At 42.7% G+C, this 14,404-nt stretch overlaps 1 protein-coding gene across 2 annotated transcripts in view; it reads right to left on the bottom strand.

The window, feature by feature from the left end:
• Positions 1-264: 264 nt before the first annotated feature.
• The window catches only part of SLC44A1 (solute carrier family 44 member 1), a 102,383-nt gene continuing 88,243 nt past the window's right edge, over positions 265-14,404 (bottom strand). Inside the window, exons 15-16 of one of the 2 annotated variants that reach the window (XM_074953660.1) lie at positions 11,063-11,143; positions 265-8,199 (exon numbers count right to left, since the gene is read on the bottom strand). In XM_074953660.1, the coding sequence (XP_074809761.1) occupies positions 8,176-8,199; positions 11,063-11,143 (105 nt within the window). In that variant the 3' untranslated portion in view covers positions 265-8,175. Of the gene's footprint in view, positions 8,200-10,852; positions 11,144-14,404 lie in introns of those variants that run through there. The other variant, XM_074953659.1, reaches the window with a different exon arrangement.

Genomic DNA, 14,404 nt, shown 5'->3' with positions numbered 1-14,404 from the left:
TGGACAGACATCTGAACATATTTGTTTCCTGCCTACATAAGGAAAAAAAGGTGTGCATACAAGAAACATGATGGCTAACACATTTTAATATCCAAGTGGGGATAGACCACATTGTAGTTCTAAGTCTTTATTACATATACCATCAGGGGAAGTTTAATCCAGAGCCAAAGTCTGCCCATCAAGCCCCGTCCCGCTCTCTACTAAGCCACCCTGTAAGGGAAAGCATCTTACGAGCCAACAGAGTAGACACGAAAATCTTTCCTATAAAACTTTATTCTGATACATAAAAAAATTCTATACATTTGTTAGACTAAAATACAGTTTGCATCAGTATTCTGCCACAGTCAGTTTACACAGAAAATCTAATATTAGATCAGAACTGTTAATTTCCCTTCCCTCCACCATTTACAATTTTCATTACAACACATTTCAGGTTCTCAGACAACAATAAACAGCATCACGTTAACTAGTTTTATTCCAAAAGGAGGTGGCATTCCATTGGAAAGAAGCACACTTCTTAGTAAATGGACCAGCAAGATTCAACATTAATTGTTAATACACTCCATGGGTTTGATCCCCTTATTAGAAGTATGCGTGATCTGGATGAAAAGCCTGCACCAGGATGAAGTAGTGGTAAAGACTGTAACAACGCCATCTGCAAGTACTTAAGCCATGTCTGGTCTGTAAAACCAGTATTTCCAAACAGATTTTGACTCCCCGCTTTTTCGGTATCAAATATAGTAACTCTCTGTGATACAATCCAAACAGTACAAAAATAATGCCAATCTGCTGGTAGACGGCTGCACCTTCCTTATTGCCTACTTGCTAAGAGACCATAAAAGAGGAAAACCAACACTTGCCAAACTGCAAGAGTATATATGCTTTCTGAGACACTAAGAAGGGTCTGACCTCTTTATGCCTATGAAACTCAGCTGTGAAGGGCTCCAGGCAACCTTTGTCAATGCCTATCTGGTCTGCAGAAGTAAGTAAAATTCTGTTGACTGGTTTGTTTAGGTAGCAGGGAAGGATTAAGGCAGGCCCCTTGCAATACTGGGGGTGGGCACCAAGGAGTTAGTGGACAGCAAGCAGCAGAGCACTCATCTAATGGCTGCCATCTACTGCCAGCGTAGGATTCCTAGACACACGCTGGGTCCAGTCTGCCCCCTCGGGGCCCACAACTATGGAAGGGAAGGTGGACACAGAAAGGGGCTGGATGCTGTGAAACCCCAGTTTAGCCAGGGTGCATGGCACACACTACTCAGGCTTTGAGGAAGGAAACTGGAGGCTATTTTGGAGAGGAAGGAGGTAGCTAAATTGTGGATCTGGGCCATGTGTCATTCTAATCCACTGCTGTTCTGGAGACATGTCCCTTCCCAGCTACCGACTTTCTACCATCACTCTCTGCTCCTGGATCACAGACATGCTTGTTTTAATCACAGTGAAGCCAGGAGGGCAACACCTGCAGCCTACATGTTGAGTGTGGGAGTGGACAGCGCTGTGGGCCAGATCCTCAGCTGCTGTAAATCAGTGAAACACCATTGTCTTGAGAGCGACATTTACACCAGCTGCAGATCTGACCCTGTAAGAATGAGCGTTAGCAAATGTAAGTGCAGTACTATTTCACAGAGAGCCTCCCCTTCCCCTCATTTTCTCCCAGACCCCGCCTCACCCCTAAAATTAAACATGTACCAGTCATCTTGTTTCCTTACCTGTTAAAAATCAAGGTCATTACCTACAGCCCTGTTGAAGCAAGATGTATTCCCTACATTACTGTGGCCAAAGAGCTGTGGTTGAGACCCATCTCAGACCCTGAGCAGATCAGCGAGGCCCACCAGCCAGCTAGTGATTCCCAATCTTCTTGGTGCAGGATGGGATCACTTGTGACATAACTGTGCTCGGGTGTATCTACGTTTTACCATCCGTTCTCTCAGCTCATCTCTTCTAGGGCTTCCAGCTTGTAAAATAGATAAGGCATTTGAAGTCTAACTCATTGCCATGTTTGGGGTTGGGAAGGAATTGTTCCCCAGGTCAGACTGGCAGAGACCCCTTCCTCGGCAGCACAGGGCACTTGTGTTTGAACTACAGTAAATGGTGGATTCTCTATAATGTGAAGTCTTTAAATCGTGATTTGAGGACTTCAGTAACTCAGCCAGAGCCTTGGTCTAATGAGTCTATTACAAAGAGAACTTCCTTCAAAATGGCAGGAAGGAAACAAGACTTCTTGTAAACCAAGCACCACTCAGATTTGCTTTACAATGTACCACTCACCCAGGAGAGAGCATGTGGTGGAGTAAGAGCCTGGTCTGCTCGCACTACATTTAAGGGTGAAACTCCCATTCTTTCCCCCTCTCTTTGCACAGATGTTCCAGGGAAGGAGGGTTGGAAACTTCTTTTTATTCTGCTCATGTTAACTTGCATTGCTTTGTTAGGAATATTACTCCACAGCAAAGAGACCTTGCTGACTGCCTCTCTGGCCTTTTTCTGCTGAGTAGATCCCCTACCTTACACCTGGGCTCTCACTCTCCTGGTAAAGATCTACCCAATCCCAACATTATAGTAAGTGAAGTATTTTTGCATTAGGAGCAAAGGAGGCTAATGGAGTGAGGTATGGAACTCCCTCTGACTATCAACAGGAATTGCGTTCCTAAACTCTTCTGAAAATCCCAGCAAAACACATTTTTACCTGCCAAGAGAAGCATTGTCTCATCTTGTGCAAGTTAATACCTGTACTGCAGACATTGCTGTTCTAGGGGTCAGTGATGCCTTTAACTGCTGCAGAGAAAACAACCTTAAGGTAGTTTTAAATTGTTTGCTGCTTGTAATTTAATCTACCTATGTCTTCCGTCAAATATTTCAGAGATCAAAGCATTCTTTGAATTTATTTAAAGTATTGCAGTTCAGTTTTCAAGACTGGTGGTGGTTCTGCTGTAAAACCTTGCAGCAGTCTTAGTTCCCTGTTAAGGTATATCCACATTTCTACAGAATCTACCAAAGGATCAAATCCTGCTTGGCTTATTTGAACATCAATTGGAACCAATTTCAGCAGTAAGACAAAACAGGTTTTGATCCCATAGTACTTGGTCATTTGGTTTTTTTTTAATAGAATTTCTACCAACTATTTTTATAGGATTTTCGCTGATTCACTATGGAAATTCCAGACAACCATCTGTTCCAATTCCTCTGAAATTTCCTGTAGAGAACAGGTATAGTCAGAGCATTATAATTTGCATGTTTTCCCCTTTGGGGAGAAAACTTGCCCAAAGAGTTTTAATTGTTCAAAAGCTATTTCTTTCTTTAAAGAGAATGTTAGGTGGCTAAATCCATTGAAAAAATAAATTGAGTCAAATAGCTTAATGTGAATAGGAAAGTATTTTCATGATTTTAGAAAGTCACTGAAAATCGTTTTGGCTTGGTTGCATTCTCTTGCTACGTTGAAGCTAAACTTTGCAGCACTATGGTACACTAACGGTTGTCAATGTTTTCCATAACACATCCCAAGCTACAAACAAAACAGTTGAGACCCCAGCCCTCTCTAATCTATCCATAAAGGAAAGTAGCTTGAGAATACAGGTGGCTAGACAGCATATGAAACACAGAAACTTATTAGTCTCTGCCCATAGGCAATAAGAAACAGCAAGTGTCCACAAAGACATTGTTTAAAAAATACATTTAAAAGTGACTTAACCGAATGTCTTTGTTATCAGAGTGTGCACAATGTTTCAGACACATCTGTTAGTTTTAGAGCTGGGTTTGGGAATATTAAATTGAAAAGCTACAGGCTTTGTTCAGCCATAATGTAGCTCAGGACCTATTACTAACAAACACTTTATGAAACTGATGCTTAGATTAGGAAAATAGTGACTGTATAAGCACAGGCCAAGACTTTCAAAACTGGGCGCTTAAAGTTAGATACTCACTCTTAGATCTGGTCCACAGTACTTCTTAAATGACTATTACTTAACACAATGTGTAATATGCATGAAGACCAAAATGATCACTGTTTGATGATTATATACTATACAAAAGTCTGCTAGATGCATCTTACTTTGAATCCACAACATACATTCATAGAATACATTTTAACTGCTCAGAGCAAGCCATTAAAGTGCATGTCATGAGGGCACGTTAGAAAGAAACTCAAATCCTGGCAGATCAGTTGGTCGAACTTTTGACTCAGCTGGGACTCTCGTCTCTACCATTCTACACTGGGAGAGCCACCAGCCAGTGTGCTCAGAAATAGGGGGCGTCTCGTTGCAAGGGAGTTGCTTATTGTGGGGAAAGCCCTTTCAAAAGGCAGCTATCACCAGCAGAGGGAGTTATACGGAAACTATTGGAGAAGCCCTGGAGAAGCCCTAGATTAGTTGTGAGTAAATGGGGCCCATAACTGGATTTTCCAGGTTGAGTGAGGCCCACTTAGGTGCCTCCCTTCTTGGTCACACACTAACAACAAGACTCTCTTGAGCTACAGAGCCAAATGAAAGCTGTACATAAGACAGACCTGCCAACAGGCACACTTGGGGTTGAATGCAACCCCAGGAATCAAACTAAGAACAGGGGCTGGGGATGCATCTTGAGTTGTTCGCATCGCACGCTTAGAGGCTAGCTGCGGAGCAGTGCTGAGGTCTCCCAGGTGGCGGTATGTCCTCCCAAACATGGCAAGTGCAATGACTGCAACTGCTGTGAGGAAGAGGGGATGGTCTCAGGCAGGAGATAAGTGGCTCAGAACAAAGCGGTGGGGAAGCACCTTAAATCACCCAGTCAGTCCAGGTGATCTCCTGAATCACTGCCTTGGGGAGGCGAGGATGCCCTTGTCACATGCTGAGGTCAGTGGGGCAAAGGGGACCTGGCTCGCAGATGCTTGGTGCCCCTATGCTGAAAGAGAAATATAGAAATGAGAGCTTTTCCGCAGGTAGGTGTGTTCTCCCTGTGGCCAGCACATTGTCCTTAAAGAGGAGGGTGAGGCAGGAAGGGCCGGACACTGCTCGGCCTCCACCTGAAGTGTAGCGGACAAGTCTTCTGATCTTTCAAGCCCATGTGACCAAAGCTAGGAGTATGTTGCATAACGTGCTACAATCCAAATGTGCTGTCATTCACCCAGGCTAGGATTTTAAATCCAAGCTGACCTGGTTGAATCGCTAATCCTGCTTGCTTATGCAGAATTTTTAAGCATCAGGGGCATCCTAAGGAGATGGCTTCTCCAGCTTTAGCCTTCTCGCCAGTAAGTGTCGCCCAGTGCAGGAGGGAATGGTAGCACTGACACTAGCTTTGATAACCAGATAGGAAGAAATGTCTAAATCCTTTATCACTGGCAGTGCCCAGTGTCTCAGCTGCCACGTGTAGATATTACTGCAGCAGAAATCACATTCCCACTACCCTCATTATCAGGATAGGCAATGAGCGTCTAAAACTTGCTCTGCAAGCAACTTTCTCTAGAGACTTGTTTTCCACCTCTCTCCCCACATACAAAGGAGGGACTAGGAAGGAAGAGGACAGCTTGTAGTCTGCTGCAAAAGTAAGTTTCAAAGAGCATCCAAAACACTGAAGTGCCACTACAAGCCTGCATGGGAAAGGAATGCTTTTGAACAGCCAGGGCATTTGTGATCGTTCAGTAAGGCATGACCCTACTTTGTAACTGAAAAGCATGCTGTACACACACTAAGGAATGGTACACTTGAATTGATTAAGAACTTCATAATGATAGATAACTTGAAAATTACAGCTACCCATACAAAAGTGTTGTCCATAACTTCTACACACTGTGATAATAAAACCAATTTATTTGTAAAACAGGCCCTGTTATAAAAATGGTGCACAGGCAAGTTATACAAAAATACAAAATTTGTTTCTGATTACAGTTCCAGTTGTAAGTTAACTGAAAAGCACCCCCTCCCCCCACAGCTTCCAGGGAGCAGAGAACCCAAAGTTGTGGAACTTTTCATGGCAGGAATCTGATGTTAGGTCATCAAAGTGAGCAGAATCCAAGGCTTCCGTCAGAGCACGTCAAATGACGTCTTCAGAAACAGGGTGTAAGCTGCAGGCCCTGTGGAGTAGCTAGGTACATGACAAATCCTTTTCGTAGCTTTGGAATCCAGTTTCTACGATCCTGCTGAGCCAGTATTTAACTCGCTGCCAAACCCCACTGATCTATGCAAGTATTGAGTGTCCGAACTCCAGAGCTGCAGCTGAGCCATTGCACTTTTGGCCGTTGATGTAGCAGAAACTCCTTCCGTGCACAAATGAAGGCTGCTCTAACGTCTTCCAAACGTCCTGACAGATACATGTAATTTACACTGAGACACCTACCCAGTGCTCCAATTAAAATCCCAGACTAAAGCCCTGATCCAGTTAATGCTTACACGGGTGCATAGCTTTACTTACACGAGCAGTCCTGTTGAAGCCAGTGGAATACTTCCTTGAATAAAGCTACACAGTTGCGTAAGTGTTTGCAGGATCAGAGCCTAAGCCAGTTTTTTGCCCTCAAACAGCTACAGTTTATTTATATTCATACTGTTTGGTTTGTGTTATGAAAGGGGTAAATCCTTTTTATTAATCCTGATCTTTATTGCAAGAAGTCTGAAAAAATTGAAGTATCAAATGACTTATAGAAACAGAAGTAGTTAGCTACCACTGGAACTGTTAAGAGCACTCATTAATTAAAAAAATACAGGATGCCTTTTACCTTCAGCAGCAGTTTAAAGGTCCGATCCTTTGAAAGGAAGCACATAAGCAAACAGTTGCTGATAAAACCCTGGTGGCATTAATCGTACGCTTCTCCACACATCCCTCTTTAATCCATTGCAAAGCTTAGCTGGAAGGGCTGCTCTCCTTCAAAAGATTTTCTTGTATGGAGTGAACAAACCATTGAGGCATTATTTATTCTTACAGAGCTCGTATTTAGTGCAATAAGTTTAAAAATTCTGCTCTGAAATATTAACTTTACATTAACAAAAATAGTTTTCTTAAAAAATTGTAACAAAAAGGAGTATATAGCATGAACAGATCGTGAGTTCTTAGCAAATACACTAAGCATTTACCATTACAATAAGCTGAACAACGGAGTATTAGCATTCATATCTGGTAAGTTTCAGGAATGAAAATTTTTAAACACTCAAGAATTAAAATGAACAAGTTCTCTTATGGTCAGTGGATAACTTTAGATACCATGGCAGTGTCATTTCCAAAGAAATGCTTATCTACCCTTTCCTGTTTTACCCACCTGCTACAGTACATACTAATATGAATGAGAAAACAGCCAAGGCCTGGCCATTTACATTTACACTTCCCAAATCTCTCTGGAGTTAAATAAAAACAACTTACAATACTCTCTGTACAGTTTGTTTCTCTCCCCGTGTCCAGCATCCTTATATCTAGTCATGAATGAATCATGAGGACTATGGCTAAGGCTGAGTTTTAATGATCAGTTTGTTCGATTGCTCGTTTGGAGAATCCATACTCTTCCAAGGAGCCTTATGAAGTGCAAAGGAGGCTACTGAACTCAAAGGGAAAAATAAAGTAAAACGGAAAACAGTTGCATATAAAACTCATCCTTTCCCATTTTCTGGTTTCTCTTTCATAGAAATGCAGGGGCTCCCACAACATCTAAATACCTGAGGAGTTGGTTATTTTGATATCTGAAATTTATAAACAAAACAATGTGTAACCCCACTAGGCCCCATTAGGGTTGGTGGGTCAAATGACTGACTACAAATGAGTTATAATTATGACTCTCATTGAAACCCTTTTAAAAACACCTACAATTTTAATTGTTTTTTAAATCTGAAGCATTTCCCCAGAAGTCACTGATGCATTTGAGTTTAAATATAAAATCCTAAAGGAGCCGATTTAAACATAATTCTCGGTTACATTGCAATTTTGAGGGACACCTGATAAATCTGATACTCTACCCAATAGTTTTAATTTTTTTTTAAAATAACTGATTCCTCCTCTAGATTGTATCGTAATCAGATAAGAATCTTAACATTTCCATGACCACAATGATTAAAAAAGGAACAATGATAAAGTTGCTTGTAAAAGCCACCCGTATGAAAAGAGTACATGTTTCACAAAAATAATCATTAAAAAAAGTATTAAATCCCTGTTCCTTTTCTGATTTTGGCTGCTTAGTTATATATAGTGTTTTGGAATGTCAATGGGTTCCATAATGGCTGGCTAGTTTCAAGATGAACTTGCTCCAGGGGCCTAGAAAACAAAGTCATATAGTACAGTCTTAGACACATGGCAATGGACAACTGAAGAAACTGATCCAAAAGGATCACTACGAATAGTAAAGTTTGAAATGCCTTGTTCTTGAACCTACACAGTCTCTTTGGATATGACAACTCCTAAATGTTTCCACTCAAATTTTTAAGAAGTGTAATTCTAGGTAGCCATTTAAATTTCTGAACTAATCCTTCACACTCTTGAGAGAAGAAAAGGAGTACTTGATGCATCCGATGAAGTGAGCTGTAGCTCACGAAAGCCTATGCTCTAATAAATTTGTTAGTCTCTAACGTGCCACAAGTACTCCTTTTCTTTTTACGGATACAGACTAACACGGCTGCGACTCAAACTCTTGAGAGAGATTCCCTCTACTTTATAAATGAGGGAACTGAGGCAAAGCAGTGAAGGCCCAAACTCCCAAAAGTGGCCTTTAATTTTTGGGGACTCCACTTTAGGAACAGAGGAAATGCTGGACCAGATCAGAACTATGGTCCATCTTATCCAGTACCCTCTCTGATAATGGCCTTCAGAGAAAGATGCAACGAATTTCACAGTAGGCAGATGTGTGATAATCTGCCCCGCCCCATGAAGGTTTTATCCTAATCTCTAATAGTTAGAGATGGGCTTCAACCCTGAAGCATGATATTTTAGATCCTTTCCAAAAGGTCAGCATTAACTATTAGAGCTCTGGATGTTCTCGTTATCCATATTAGTGGTCAATTCCTGCTTTTCTGGACTCCATGCAGCTGAAATTAGGCACCCCAAAATTGGAAGCCACTTCAGAAAATATGGCCCGATGATTTGTGCAAGACAATCAAGTTAGTATCAGAACTGGAAATACAATGTAGGAGTTCCTGCCTTCCTGTCCCACGCTCACACCATCTCTCTAGCAATCCTCTGTAAGGAACTAAAAGATAAATTTCAAAACCTGAGTGGCCTAAAGGTAGGTTCCTAACCAAGAGGCCTCACTTCCAAGGGTGTTGAGCATGCAAAGTTCCCTCTGAAGGCTGTGTCAGTGGGAATGTGCAGCCTGTCTTTTCACAGGGTCTACTGATGGAGGTAGGAACCGAGCTTAAACAACCAAGTCTGAAAGTGCTGGACCAGCAGCTTTTAGTGTCTTTAGCAGTGTGCACTAGCTAGAAGGTGGACGTTATTAGGACACTACTTGATGTAAACCTGTACTCTGAATTGGGAGTGGAGTAAAAAGCTTTAGGTTAGGACTTTCAAGGCTGCTTAGAAGATTTGGACACCTAATTCCCACTAATTTTAATGGGAGCTGTGCATACCCTTAGATAGGTTTGAAAATCCCAGCAGTTGCTTCTAATGTTCACTTAGTTGGAATTACTCCTTGAAGAAAATGGTAGATCATACACATGAACACTTTCTTGTTCTTTAGTTAGATATACAACAGCACTTATGCTTTAACAAATACTTTAAGGTGGAGAAAGGCCAGTCATGGCTAAAACGTTGGCCCTCCAGAAGACTGTGCAAGGGGAAGTTTGAACTAAACCACATATGAGTGAGCCAAACCGCTGTCACTGGACTAAGCATCTATACACTGTGGAAGTTGTGCATGGGAATTACTCTGCACAATTCGAAAGACGACAACAGTAACTCTTGGCACCCATAATAATGAAAGACCATTTCTAATCTAGGTTGGTATGCTAGAACTGATTGTATAAATAACGTAGCGTAACACGTCTCACAGCTACAGAGTTGATCAGAGAGCAGGGACTCAATCTTCCTAGGTCCAAGTGCTGGCACAGCATGGCATTATATATGCCATATTAAAAAGGAATTTTCTACTATAAGGAAATGTATTTTGATTTCATTACTTTTTATGATTTAAAAGAGTTACTACCTACTGTTGGAGGAATCAACATAAACCCCACTATACCCCATGGCAGGTACTGACGTAAGAGGAAACGCCGTTCCTCAGCATCAGTATTAACAGGCTCATCTCTAACTAGTTCAGTCAGACCTGCCCATCTCTTAGTACACAGAAAGCCTGGCTCCCAGTTCTCCAAGTCCCAAGCTCACCTTGCAAGATGGATAACTCCATTATCTGTATTAGTTACAGATGTTCCTTATTACACGATACTTAAACATGCAATGCCTTTCAAATAGGCACAGCGTGAGTGAAAACAGGTGGTGGTTAAGACTTCAGAAGCGTAAGTGATGCATTGTCCCTGTATCTGACAATGTGAGATGGAAAGAGAGAGCGCAAGAGACAGCAACATAAATAGTTAGCAATAAAAAACAAACAACTGGGAGAAATGTTATTTTAAGCAGGTTGAAAGGAATCGCTGTATCCAATCCCTCGCCACAGTTTAAAATCATTTGATGTGACCCTGACGTGCGTGGCCCCATTGTTTTAGGGGTCAGCTCCTAAGCGTCCTTCAGGCTTTTATACTGAATGCAAAATTCAGAATTCAGTTCACCAATGGAAAGAGGATTAAGTTGGGCTATGCTAGTAATTAATCAATCATACACCCTGCCCCACAGATCTTACAAAATAAGACGACTTGTCTTCTGTGTGCACCAACTAGCGTGTAGTGGGCACTGCTGCAATCCTGATCCTAATTCAACTGATTCTTCCACTGTAGTTCTATTTCACAAGATACAGTTCCTTTCAGCTTACTTTTACAGGAGATGGTCTCAGCTGTGACAAAAACTCTGCCATCCAGGTGATAGGCAAGCTCACAAACAGAAAAAGCAGAACATCTTGAGTGATACAAAGAACAAAAACTTCCCCTGAAGAAGTGCAGTCAGTAAAGACAGAGAGGGAGAGGAAGTAAAAGTGAAATTCTTGGAGGATGGCCACCTCCTCATCTGCACCTACCATTGGTTTTAGCTCTCTGCCTTCAGCTCCGCCTCCCCTGCCAGCTTCTTTCATTGATTTTCTACTGTTCTCCACAAACTCCTGCAAAATAAATCAAGTGGCTTAATCTTTCTTCCGCTGGTTGTATACTGAAGTACAGCCAGGGAATGTGCAAGCCGATGGCTCACATATAAAATTCCCTGACAAGTCACAAAAAGTAATCTGTTCTGCCCCAAGAAGCGAACAAGAAACAAGAGATACCACCTCCCTCTGTCTCTTACCCCTTTGGCACTCAGATTTCCCATATAGGATCAAAAGATTCTTCAGAGAGTATTAACCATCCTGCCTGTATAAACGATCACATTTACCGTGTCCCCACCCATCCCTGGCGTCCACATTCTGATGACGGCACAAACTAAATACAGACCCCAGCCATTATATTCTGTCCAGTATGTATGCAGTGGTATGTCTGTACTACATAGCAGTAGTATGTATGTAGTGTTACAACTCTATCAAGCTGTTGTAATAGAAGAAAACACACTGGGATTTCATTTTTACTTCTAGCAATGCCTTCCTAGTTTTCCCTAATCCCTCAGAACACCATTTCTCAAAACTTTTCCACATCCAGGGTCTCGTCTTGAGAGATTTCCCCGCCCCCATGGACACTGCCTTTCCCATTTGTTATAACATCAAATGGAAGCAGCCAGGCATTACACCCTGCTATTAAAGATATCAGCAGACATGCTACAGTTCTGTAGTATTTCAATACTTCTTTCTATTGTAAAGGTGCAAGCATCACGTAGGAAGTTCCATGCCACTAGTACTTTGATATCTATCACATAGATGGGGTGGGATCTGAGTTATTACAGAGAATTCTTTCCTGGATACCTGGCTGGTGAATCTTGCCCATATGCTCAGGGTTTAGCTGATCGCCATATTTGGGGTCGGGAAGGAATTTTCCTCCAGGGCAGATTGGAAGAGGCCCTGGGGGTTTTTCGCCTTCCTCTGCAGCATGGGGCACGGGTCACTTGCTGGAGGATTCTCTGCTCCTTGAAGTCTTTAAACCACGATTTGAGGACTTCAGTAGCTCAGACATAGGTGAGAGGTTTATTGCAGGAGTGGGTGGGTGAGATTCTGTGGCCTGCCTTGTGCAGGAGGTCGGACTAGATGATCATAATGGTCCCTTCTGACCTTAATATCTATGAATCCCTTTGTTGTTTACAATTCTGCGGCCAATCTGAACATTGATTCTCCGCACACACGCACACGCCCGTGCACACAGAGTGATCTTTCTAGATTTCATGTGCTAGATTATATATAGTGATCTTACTAAATTACCTGTGCTACGTGAGTGTAAGGTATTTTCAATTATTATTCTACATTTGATATCAATGGAATCAGCTAGTATTACTTACTATACAATCTACGGCACTACACAACAGAGGTTTAGGGTTACAATCCTGACACACTTCCCAACAAGTATTCAGAAATCAGAATGTTAAGAATAATTGGGATTTGAGTCTCTCTCTAGTTTAGGCATGAGAAAACATTTCATGCGAAGTGAGAAATGGACTCCATGGCTACTTATAGCAGGTAGAGAAACAGGAGCAAGGAAATTCTCTCTGAATTCAGTCTAATGTTGGCTTTAAGAGGGTTTTTACTTCCCCATTTCTAGTATACCAGATGTACATGGGGGGAGGGACATCTAAATAAAGAAACTAAGACCATGTCTACACTACCACTTATGTCAACAGAACATATGTCACTCGGGGTGTGAAAAAAACGCGATGCTCGCGAGCATCTTTGCGAGCAGGCTGGCTAACCTAGTGAGGAGGGCTTTAAACTAGGTTCACCGGCGGAAGGAGACCAAAGCCCTGACGTAGGTGGGGAAGCAGGATACAGGGAGGAAGCATGAGCAGGAGTGTGTGAGAGGGGAGGGCTCCTGCCTCATACTGAGAATGAGGGGCGATCAGCGGGTTATCTCAAGTGCCTATATACAAATGCACAAAGCCTGGGAAACAAGCAGGGAGAACTGGAGGTCCTGGCAAAGTCAGGGAATTATGATGTGATTGGAATAACACAGACTTGGTGGGATAACTCGCATGACTGGAGTACTGTCATGGATGGGTATAAACTGTTCAGGAAGGACAGGGAGGCCAGAAAAGGTGGGGGAGTTGCACTGTATGTAAGGGAGCAGTATGACTGCTCAGAGCTCAAGTATGAAACTGCAGAAAAACCTGATTAAGTTTAGAAGCCTGAGCAACAAGGGTGATGTCGTGGTGGGAGTCTGCTATAGACCACCAGACGAGGGGGATGAGGTGGACAAGGCTTTCTTCCGCCAACTCGCAGAAGCTACTAGACCGCAGGCCCTGGTTCTCCTGGGAGACTTCAATCACCCTGATATCTGCTGGGAGAGCAATAGCGGTGCACAGACAATCCAGGAAGTTTTTGGAAAGTGTAGGGGACAATTTCCTGGTGCAAGTGCTGGAGGAACCAACTAGGGGTGGAGGTCTTCTTGACCTGCTGCTCACAAACTGGGAAGAATTAGTAGGGGAAGCAAAAGTGGATGGGAACCTGGGAGGCAGTGACCATGAGATGGTCAAGTTCAGGATCCTGACACAGGGAAGAAAGGAGAGCAGCAGAATACGGACCCTGGACTTCAGAAAAGCAGACTTTGACTCCCACCGGGAACTGACGGGCAGGATCCCCTGGGAGAATAACATGAGGGGGAAAGGAGTCCAGGACAGCTGGCTGTATTTTAAAGAATCCTTATTGTGGTTACAGGGACAAACCATCCCGATGTGTAGAAAGAATAGTAAATATGGCAGGCGACCAGCTTGGCTTAACGGTGAAATCCTTGCTGATCTTAAACATGAAAAAGAGGCTTACAAGAAGTGGAAGATTGGACAAATGACCAGGGATGAGTATAAAAATATTGCTCGGGCATGTAGGAATGAAATCAGGAAGGCTAAATCACACCTGGAGTTGCAGCTAGCGAGAGATGTTAAGAGTAACAAGAAGGGGTTCCTCAGGTATGTTGGCAACAAGAAGAAAGCCAAGAAAAGTGTGGGCCCCTTACTGAATGAGGGAGGCAACCTAGTGACAGAGGATGTGGAAAAAGCTAATGTACTCAATGCTTTTTTGCCTCTGTCTTCAAGAACAAGGTCAGCTCCCAGACTACTGCACTGGGTAGCACAGCATGGGGTGGTGGCCAGCCCTCTGTGGAGAAAGAAATGGTTCGGGACTATTTAGAAAAGCTGGACGTGCACAAGTCCATGAGGCCGGATGCATTGCATCCGAGAGCGCTAAAGGAATTGGCGTATGTGATTGCAGAGCCATTGGTCATTATTTTTGAAAACTCAT

Source organism: Natator depressus, chromosome 5 (genome assembly GCF_965152275.1).
Source record: "Natator depressus isolate rNatDep1 chromosome 5, rNatDep2.hap1, whole genome shotgun sequence".
In the NCBI taxonomy this organism is placed as follows: Eukaryota; Metazoa; Chordata; order Testudines; family Cheloniidae; genus Natator; species Natator depressus.
Note: the sequence above shows the minus strand (reverse complement) of the source record. Positions and strands in the feature narration are given on the sequence as shown.